Raw genomic sequence first — 10,051 nt, forward strand, 5'->3', positions numbered from 1 at the left:
GCGTCGTGCACTAAAATCGTCCCTGAGATTTCAATTGCACTAATTACGTCCCTGAAATTGATAAAAGTGCACAATGTTAGTCCTTGACCCATTTTCTATTAACGACGTGATGACATGACTTGATGATGTGAGCTATTAGTGACACGTGTCGTTCCATGATTTGGCCACGTGTAATGGTATGATGATGTGGTGACTAGTGACACATGGCATGCTGATGTGGATTGTTGTCCCATGTGTCACAATGCTATTTGGCCACGTGTCCGTTTGTGCCATGTGTCGTCCATTATGTCATCACTGTAGATGCACCAAATTAGTTCCTCACTTTGCATTAAGTGACTCATTTTTGTCCCTGAAATTGAATGTCGTACACCAAACTAGTCCCTTCATTAATTTTTTTATTTTTTTTAAATTTAAAATTTTTAATATTTTGGATGCACTAATTTCAATTCTGTTTTTTTATATATTGTTTAAATACAAGTGTTTTCATAAAAAAATTTAAAATTTTAGTTTTAATTATATAATTTTTTCTATAATAATTTAACATTAGTAAATTTTGTAATATATAAGTATGTTATTATAAAAAAAAGAATCATATGATTGATTAGACACATTTTTTTATCAAAAAATATGTGTTTTTAATAAGAAATCAATAATTAAAATAAATATTTTTTTATGAAATACACGTTTTCGTTGTGTGTAAATGGGCTAGATTGAAGATACTACAAGCACTCTCACTACCATCTCCGACCTCTTCAGTTTAGACAAAAGAGGTCGGAGATAGTAGTAAAAGCGCTTGTAACATTTCGAATACTGATCAAAATGAGTAAAGCTTAAAAAAATATACAATAATCTAAAGACATATAGCCAGGAAAGCCATAAAAATAAGATAAAATATTCAATTCATTCAAATTCTGAAAAGAAAGATAGAAGAAAAAGATATATGGTATAGTTAAAACACCAGGTTGAATTGACTGTTACATTTGATGCGACTCAAGTATTATTTTTAAGCCTACAGGGTCAAGCAAAAGCAATTAGGATCCTAATAGATGACATTACTAAACTAACCACTTCTTTCAAAGGAACCATGGAAATCATGATAGAGAAAAAAATTGCTTTGAACTTTTGATCAAAGTACCGGTATAATTGAGAAGGTCTAGATAATGTTAAATTAAACTCCAAGATGAAATATATTTGGACTTGATAAAAATGTTATCAATCATGCCAAATGAGGCATAAAGTGCAGAAATATTTTTCTTCCTCTAATAACAACATAAATGCAAAACGCAATGAAAAAAAATTATAAAGGATAGTGTTACCTGGAGGAGGTTGCAGGCAATCAGAGACTTCATCGGACACCACAACAAACATGTAATTCTTGGATCCACTGTTGCGAATCAATTTTCCAAAAAAAAATTTTCTCTCCGTACAACAGAGTAGCATATGCCTCGTTCGAAGCTCCCCTCTCTCAAACGACTTTCTACTTTGGTGGGAGATCCAGCATAAGCAGTGGCCTCCATTACTGCCATTGCCTCATTCCTCCTCCTTTCTTTCTCAATCTAACCTTCTTCTTTCTCCCTCACTGCTCTATTTGCTTTCGCTTTCTTGCATTTGATTCAGAGGCAGCTGTAACCAAACAGTTTGTATTATGATAAATTACTGTTAGATCTATTTTTTGAAATTTATATATTAATTAAAATTAAAATTTATTTATAATTACACAACTTTGTAGATAATAGAGTTCCAAGCAACATCATCATCAGATGCTGGTAATAACTAAAAAAGAAGCACTCCTCAACTTACTTCAGCAAATTCCAAATCCCAATCCATAATGGTGACTTTTGTGTAAATCTGTTTCTTAGATCTGGCATAATGGTGACTTTCACATAAAAGCTCCAAATTCTGGTTCTTGAATCTACAATATCTGACCCAAGCACATAACAGTACTCATTAAAAATTAGAAAGATAAAACAATAATTATAATAAAAATTTATACCAAAAAATTAAGAAAGATGAAGAAGAGCTTTAATTAACTTCCTACCATGGAGCAGTAGAACTTGAAACTGTCATTCACCGAAAAATGGATTATAAAGGATTCTTCTCTAGTTATAACGAAATCAAACAACAAAATAAAGAGAGAACTAACCATCCTTCATTTGCAGTATCCATCGGCGAAGAAACGACTGCGACGGCGTTCTGCGGTAGACACAGTTCTACAGATCCAACAGCGACGATAGCCTCCATCACCGTCGTCGTCTCATTTTTCTTCTTTTTTCAGTCAATCTAGCATCCTTTTCCTTCTTCCGCCGTACTTTATTTCTTCACCGACCTTTTCTTCTTCTCTTCTCTGCGATATCAAAAGAGGAAATCTAGTGCCAACTACTCTCCCTATCTGAACTTGCAACTCTCTTTCATATTCTCATCTTGAAAGATCTGAAATAAAATTATTTTCAATTTGAATTTAAATCAAATTCCGTCCAATTACTTTTTTGGATTGAAAATTATCAGCTGCCCAATATTAAAAATATACACTTGTCAATTATACACAGTTTTATATGTCAAACACAGAATATTCCACTTATCGAACAAATACCACGACTACATTTTTATTATATATTAATAGATTATATATTCAAATAACTTTATTAACTAAATTAATCTAATATAATTAATATTATTCTAAATTTATTGTTTAATTTAGTTAGACTTGATACCTAAACAAAATTTGATACACACTCAAAAAATTATTAACATCGCAAATAAACGAATAGAACAAACAACTAGGTTATACAAAATATCAATTACTACACATAAATTCGTATCTGATATTTTATAATAAAAATTTTATTATATTATTATAATAATTAATTAATTTAATTATTAATTTATTATAAAATTAATTATTCTGAAGACTTAGAAAAATAAATAATTTGATGATTAATTTTTAATTTTCTGGTAGATGTTTTTTTTTTTTGCCCAATTCATGACTTTTGTTTGGAAATAACATAACACCATGATGGATTAAAAAAAAAAAAAAAACATGATGATGTGATTATGCGAAGAGAATAGCGATAGTGAAAGAGAAAGAGGAAGATGGCATCATCGGTGGCGAAGAACATTCTCAAATCGATCAGAGAGAAAGGTTTCGGCGCCTTCCTCAGACAGCTCAAAGATGAAGGCTACCTGTTTGTTCCCTTTTCCTTTTTATTTGCTTCCACAAATTCTTCGCTTCCATGGATTTTGTTGCCTTTTATTTTAGGGTTTTTTATTGTACTTTCAATTCTTCTCACAATCTTCAACTCACTACTTCTCTGTTCTCATTTCACATTTCAGGAGGTGCCTTCCGGACGGAAATCTCTTGTAAGTCAATTGCTCTGCTTTGATCTTTTGCTTTATCATTTTTTCGAATCCAGAAAAACTTAGTCTTAATTGGATAGCTATGAATTGTTTTAGTCTATAGGCTTTTCTTGCTGCTGCTTACATATTATTCAAGAAAAGATAGTTTTTGTAGAGATTAGTTTAGATGCAATTGAAGAAGGCTCCTCCAATATTCACACTGTATTTCAGCTCCATCATCATTAGGTTGTTTATTAATCAATCTGTTGAATTGTATCATGAAGTTTGTGATTGTGATTATCTAAGGGAATGTGAGAGTGAGAAGTGTTTCTTTTAAGCTTACAAGTTTCAATGTTCAAACTACAAAGACATGCACACAGCAGATTCTGGTTTTACACCGATACTCATTTCTAGTTCCTCTCCAAATTCCCTGAATTTCCAAGATTTCTTTTCTCTTATTACTTTGCTCTGGTGGCAGGCTCTTTTTTTTTTTTTTTTTTTTTGCGGATGGTTGATTCTTCACTTACTGTTTTCATTTTTTCGGGAAATATCTTGCAAGTCAATTCTTGTGTTGTTTTTATTACTTTCATTTATCAGAGTGATTATTTTAGTCACTAAAAGAAAGGGTTCATCTGCATTACAAGTAAATATTATCATCAATGTTACTGCCTCAAGTGTATCTGAAACTAAGAATGCACGTCAAGAAAGAAAGAAAAAAATTCTACTTGTTTACAGTAGCTAGAGATGATGGGATTGAAACCAGTTGGAAACCAAAATTTCATAAACTGGTGTAAACTGGTTTTAATGTTGAAACCGGTTTGCCTTATGTCAATGTGGTTCAATTTTGGTTTTCAAACCATTCATAGTGGTTTGGTGTGGTTTTTATCTGGTTATTAGAAATATCAAACCATGTCCATCCCTGTATACCAGTATTTTTTTGCCTGCCAATCTAATTTTGTCTGAATTTATGTAGGCAAACCAAGATCCATAATATTGGTGCAACGCTTGTTGGTGTTGACAAATTCGGTAACAAGTATTATGAGAAACTTGAAAACACACAATATGGTTAGTTTCAGCTCCCTGCTGTCTGTCTCTCAACTGTGCATATGTATAAGGGTTTAAGAATTACACATGGCTGAAAGCAGTGAAAATAAACCCTTAGAGTGTGTGTGGTTCAAGTATTACTTTGTTATAAAGATTCTATTTCCATGGGAATCATATATACCCAAGGGGAAGGTGGAAATTGAAATGATGGTATTTTGATTTCCTGGAATCAAATTTGGTTGGGTGTAGCTTTTCAAACTTTGAACCAAACATGAACATATGATATTCCCATTTTAAAATTCCTAGGAATTATTTATAATTCCCCTAACCACACACACTCTTAAAGTGCATATAGGCAGGAATGGCCTTGTTCTTAGGTAACAACAGTAAAACATTATATGGTTGCTACACATAGCAACCTGACTATGACATAGTGAACAAGAAAAGGATATGGTGAAAATACTATGGCTTTCTTAATACTGCCCGGAAAATGACAGTTCTGTTCTACTGTCCTTTGATGGCCCATGCAACAATTACACGTTACAGTTCGGCAAAGTTAAAGTGGGTTGTGTGCTAAACAAATGGTTCAAACCTTAAGAACTAATATGCATTCCCACCCCTCTCCTTTCTTTTCTCTTCTCACTCATGTCTGGAAATCTGCCAGATAGTTAGCCTTGAATTTCAATATGAGGTGTGCTCATACATGCTGTTCGGTTCCTTGAAATCTGTCAGGAAGACACAGGTGGGTTGAATATGCAGAAAAGAGTAGATATAATGCTTCACAAGTTCCACCTGAATGGCATGGTTGGCTCCACTTCATTACTGATCATACAGGAGATGAGGTAAGTTCAGTTATCCCTAGGTAGTGTCATCTGGTCTGCAAATTCGCAGTGCCTAGATAATAATGTGGCTTTTGTTGCAGCTTCTTTTGCTGAAACCGAGAAGGTATGGTGTTGAACACAAAGAAAATTTGTCAGGAGAGGGTGAACAGTATATCTATCACTCCAAGGGACATGCACTTAATCCCGGACAGAGAGACTGGACAAGGTACCAACCATGGCAATCCAAGCTTGAACCATGATTGCAGTCCATCTGTGTTGAAAATTTTCCTGAATGTTGGTTTTTGACATTCTGGATAAATGATTTGCATTCGCATTGAGGGGGTTGCTTTTTCCCGTTGAATAAAATTAATTATTAGCTATTCTGTTCGACAAGCTCACTTTGTAATTCAAATGTTTCCCTACACAGTCACAAATTTCCATTTATCTGCGTGAATACGTTTTCTGGGATTAATGTGTTTTTTGTTAGCGTCTATTACACCCTATACTTTCTATCGAGAAATCGCAATCACATCTTATACTACTTTAAGCTATATGCATGTACGCATGAAACCCACGTCTCTCGCTTTAAAAATCATTTTCAATGTATTACGATTTACGATTACATAGTTCCCACTTTGAAAATAAAAATATTCATTTGAGGTTACGATGCTCATTTTCATTTTTGGCAGAACACATTCATATATATGGTGAATTTTAGTATGTCTATCTTTATAGTAATTACGGTACCTATGCAGTAATATTAAAATTATTTTTTTTATTTTAGTAATATTTTTTTAAGAATACTATTTTAGAATATTATAATCACTATATTCATTGTAACATAAGAATACTAGAATAATCCTATATATATATAAACATTAAAAAACTGAACTCACTTGAAGAAGATTAGACGAGTACTAAAGAACAAATTTAGGTGAAAGTTTTGAATAAAGTCCAAATCTTTGTGGATGCATAGATGATTAAATCTTAACCAACCAACACATTCGCCCGTAATCTACAATCATGGTATAATTTAACTGCAAAATGTATTTTAGCAAAGTTGTTTCTTTTTTTTTTATAAATTGTTAGAAGATAATTTCGTCGATTGATAGATAAATGGGATATTCCACAAAAATGACCAAAAATAATTTAGTAAAGTTCCAATATAATGGAGACTAGAAATTAAAAGAAAAAAGCTGAAAAAACCGCAACCAATCTTAATACAGTTCTTGATATTTAACAATTCTTCTTTCACCCCCTCGCACTTGAAAAAGACCAGTCTCAGACAGTTCCTACCATGAAGCCATCTTCCTTACCAATTCCCATGGACTCTGTCTTTATATGAAAACAAGCTGCTACGTATTTCATTACAATCAGGTGACTGGAATATTTCTTGTATCTACCTCCTAAACATGCCAGAATGTTGAAGTGTTCTGCAGTAATCCAATATGGTTGGGGAACTCTTTATTTGTTCCCATATCTTGACTGAATTCTTCAACCATTCCCGCTCAGACACAGGTCTCGTGAAAGATGGCGGCTTCATCGATAAAATCTATCAGACAGAAAACACATCCCGCTGTGTCAGAGCAAAGGTAATATAACAGAGGCTAAAAAAATTCGTAATATAAACGAGGCTAAAAGTTAAAAATTAAGAGTAATAGACATTGTGTGTTTGGAGGGGAGGGGGGAAAGAGATAGAGAAAGAGACCTGATCCCGTAATTTCCATAATGCAGATATGTAACTTTCATGCCGAGCTCTTGGATTTTCTTCCTTTTGCTTGAATGGGATCGCATGCATATTTAGCATGCCAGAATCCATATGACTTGTATTTTGTTCCCCCGGCTTGCTTCCAGTGTGTTCTCCCGCAAATGAGGATGCTTTGAAATACTGCAAAAGTGCCCTTCTCAACTGCACAACATTTTTGGGAGTAAAGTCTTGATCATGCAACCTATAAAGCTCAAAAGAAAATATATATTAGTGTTTTTTCTCTATGCAACAATCTTATTTTAGTTTAATAGCAAAAAGAAGTGGGGACAAGCTAGAATAGTGATAATATGATTTTATACATTATATCAATGTCAGCCAAATGACTCATGGAAACAAGAAATACTCTCTTGCACTTAATTTTTCTTTACCAATAATCACAACCGACTAAAATAAAAATATTAGTTAGTTCCTCTTTGCTTTGTGATTTTCTTTTTTTTTTTACATTTGTATATAGTTTGACAGTGTGGACATACATATAGTTGGTAACACAGACCATATTTCTAAAAATCTTTCTAAACTTTAAAGGAGGAATTCCTGAAAAATTTTAAGTTCAACCAAGATATTAGAAGAAAAGGGAACTGGTCCGGCAAACAAGTGGCTAATGAAATCATACAACAGGGTCGTTAATTATTCACCATTTCTCATTCAGTAATTCCCTCCATGTTCTTTCATAGTATTAGGGATATTACTGTGTTAGTCAGAGAGTTAGAGATTATTACTTGTTAGTTACAATTAGTATGCTAATAACTTATTTATTACCACTTTATATAAGGATGAATCTCTATTGTAAATTCAACGATTCTCACAATTTGGTAAATCTTACATCGTATATTTTCTACTTTATTATCTCTTTTCTCTGAATACCATGGATATCAACACAGTTTGATGACATTACAAATAGAGAGATTTTTCTTACTTGCTGTGTACAAACACAGGGGTAGCCATGTACTCTTCACGTTCAGGAACTTTGTAATCTCTTTCAATCCCCAAATTAGAGCTCTGTGAAAGTGATGAAGCCGGCAAGGATGGGTCTGGTATCCCATGCTTCAACAAGTCAGCCTACAAGATAACAACTAGAGTGTGGTCACTCCTTTTTATACATTTATGGAAGTGTATCTGCAAAATATGTACAAGGATTTTAAATTAATCAAGAAGGCCTAGAAAATGCTTTTCTGCCAACAGCCAAATATTTCTCTTTTTTTTCATCAAAAACATAATTTGCTTGTCCATACCAAATGAGTCATGTAAAATTTACAGAACTCTGATAAACAAAGACCAATCAAGTAACTATTATGTTTATTATCATCTGAACCAATCAATAAAAGAAATAACAGATTCCAAAAGCATAAACGAAATTTGAGAGTGCAGTTGTTGTTATTCTGACAGTGAATGCATAGAGCATATAGGAAACGATCCAAACTAAGAAGAGCCTATGACCTAAATTTTGCTATACATTACTCTCTTTTTTGACCTCATATAAGTTTGGATGACAGGAAAACCAGATCACATCAAACAGTGGTTATAAAAAGGTAAGGGGTGGTACCATATCCATATTTCAAAGGTCAAGTAAAACACTAATAAGATGAAGAAGCAACTATCACCATGATGATCATTGTAAAATGTAATGGATGGACCTTAAACCATTTGATTTTGCATAGTATAGTCCAAACATTGCAGCCAAACCGTTGATATATTACCCCTGATTAGATAATCTAACGCACACACGATTAGCCAATACAAGTAGAAGATACCCATTGAATGCATTCAAATAACAAATGACACAACAGGTAAACCTATCTTCTGAATGACAGCATAGTTTACACAGCATGGAAAAATTACTTTTTTTTTAAGTATTGTACAGGAATTGAACCATCTGTAACAACAACAAAAAAGTTGAAGTAAATGACATACCGTCAACATCAAATGCCACATGCTATCATCATGAACTCCATCGGACACCACCAGCACAACATGGCATATAGATGCAAGTAGAATAGCAAGCTATAAAGATTCCTTGCAGCACCACAACATAGTCAAATTCATCAGATTATAGCAATACAAGTAATAAAAATTATCAATTGTGATCAAGTTAATACATGATTGGATTTTCATCGGAAAGAAAGAGGAAAAAAATTGGGAGTCAATGTTTACCTGAATATTCATAATCTCATGAGCCAATTCAGCTGACAGTGATTCTCCAGTTATCACTGAAATCGTCGAAGAGCCATCCGGTCTCATCATCTCGGCTAAAACCGAAGCACTAAACACAGGCTACAAATGCAAAACAAAAAGCATAAACCAGAACCCAACAATTCAAGCTACGAACTAAGATTTCATGGGTAGCATTTTACCTGAGTATCAAGAAGAATAATACGTTCAGAAGATACCCTAGGTTCAATGCCAGTAGAACAATGCCTTGCCATGGCTCTGGTCTCTTCAGACTGTGTGGAAAAAGGTGGTAGCATCCCTGTAAGCTTACACACACATCAAATCAGAGTTGAACACATGGATTATGGAAACTACAACACAATAATCAAGCTCAACTAGGAAAAGTTAAATCAATAAATTAAATTGCGTGAAGAATAAACTGACCAGGTGAAGTTGAATCAAAACCATAAATTTCGTTCATAATAGTTGATTTTCCAGCTCCAGATGGCCCAATCACCCCAATCACAGTGAAATCAGTATTCTCAGTCAAAAACTGCGAACATTTTCAAAATCCAGTTGCTAAGTTTACTTCTTCTTTTTTTTCGGTCTCTGTGACCTAATTGTAAAGACTATAATAGAAGCAAAGAAAGACTAAGGCAGAGAGGGATTTACAGGGAGAAATCGATCGATGTGGAAATCCCAGGAATCGGAGAGAAGGTTGAGGGATGCAACGGAAGGAAGACGAGAACGGAGCTGCGCAGCTTCATCGTCGGCGGCTCCGCCACGGGAAAATTTACCGGTGACGGGACCGCCGGCGACGAGTCCAGGCTTTGCTAGAAGGATCTTCGGAGAAGGAGATGTTTCAGAAGCCATTAATTGGTTATTCAGCTTCTCAGCTTTCACCAAAACTTTGGTACAGTTCAGTGTGGGTTTTTGT

The 10,051-nt window shown here is 33.9% G+C and overlaps 2 protein-coding genes across 2 annotated transcripts; one reads left to right on the forward strand and one right to left on the reverse strand.

Moving 5' to 3' along the window:
• The first annotated feature begins 2,995 nt into the window (after positions 1 to 2,995).
• LOC130973469 (probable NADH dehydrogenase [ubiquinone] 1 alpha subcomplex subunit 12) lies at positions 2,996 to 5,670 on the forward strand. The gene is made up of 5 exons (XM_057898015.1): positions 2,996 to 3,182; positions 3,331 to 3,357; positions 4,307 to 4,398; positions 5,110 to 5,219; positions 5,300 to 5,670. Exons 1-5 carry the CDS (start codon positions 3,091 to 3,093, stop codon positions 5,456 to 5,458), a joined length of 480 nt encoding a protein of 159 aa, XP_057753998.1. The 5' UTR covers positions 2,996 to 3,090; the 3' UTR covers positions 5,459 to 5,670.
• A 585-nt stretch (positions 5,671 to 6,255) lies between these two features.
• Positions 6,256 to 10,051, reverse strand: LOC130973516 (uncharacterized). Its single transcript, XM_057898078.1, has 8 exons — positions 9,787 to 10,051; positions 9,559 to 9,667; positions 9,318 to 9,433; positions 9,118 to 9,237; positions 8,878 to 8,967; positions 7,883 to 8,025; positions 6,907 to 7,147; positions 6,256 to 6,750 (listed from the first exon to the last, which is right to left on the reverse strand). Exons 1-8 carry the CDS (start codon positions 9,985 to 9,987, stop codon positions 6,598 to 6,600), a joined length of 1,173 nt encoding a protein of 390 aa, XP_057754061.1. The 5' UTR covers positions 9,988 to 10,051; the 3' UTR covers positions 6,256 to 6,597.

Source organism: Arachis stenosperma, chromosome 4 (genome assembly GCF_014773155.1).
Source record: "Arachis stenosperma cultivar V10309 chromosome 4, arast.V10309.gnm1.PFL2, whole genome shotgun sequence".
NCBI classification, from domain to species: Eukaryota; Viridiplantae; Streptophyta; class Magnoliopsida; order Fabales; family Fabaceae; genus Arachis; species Arachis stenosperma.

Excerpts from the sequence above, each read along its gene's own strand:
- LOC130973469 (XM_057898015.1), top strand. The coding sequence starts at position 3,091 with ATGGCATCATCGGTGGCGAAGAACATTCTCAAATCGATCAGAGAGAAA. Across the intron at positions 3,183-3,330 it reads CTCAAAGATGAAGGCTACCT|GAGGTGCCTTCCGGACGGAA; the intron begins GTTTGTTCCCTT and ends TTCACATTTCAG. Across the intron at positions 5,220-5,299 it reads CTGATCATACAGGAGATGAG|CTTCTTTTGCTGAAACCGAG; the intron begins GTAAGTTCAGTT and ends CTTTTGTTGCAG.
- LOC130973516 (XM_057898078.1), bottom strand. The coding sequence starts at position 9,987 with ATGGCTTCTGAAACATCTCCTTCTCCGAAGATCCTTCTAGCAAAGCCT. Across the intron at positions 9,238-9,317 it reads TTATTCTTCTTGATACTCAG|CCTGTGTTTAGTGCTTCGGT; the intron begins GTAAAATGCTAC and ends TTGCATTTGTAG. Across the intron at positions 8,026-8,877 it reads TGTGGCATTTGATGTTGACG|GCTGACTTGTTGAAGCATGG; the intron begins GTATGTCATTTA and ends GTTATCTTGTAG.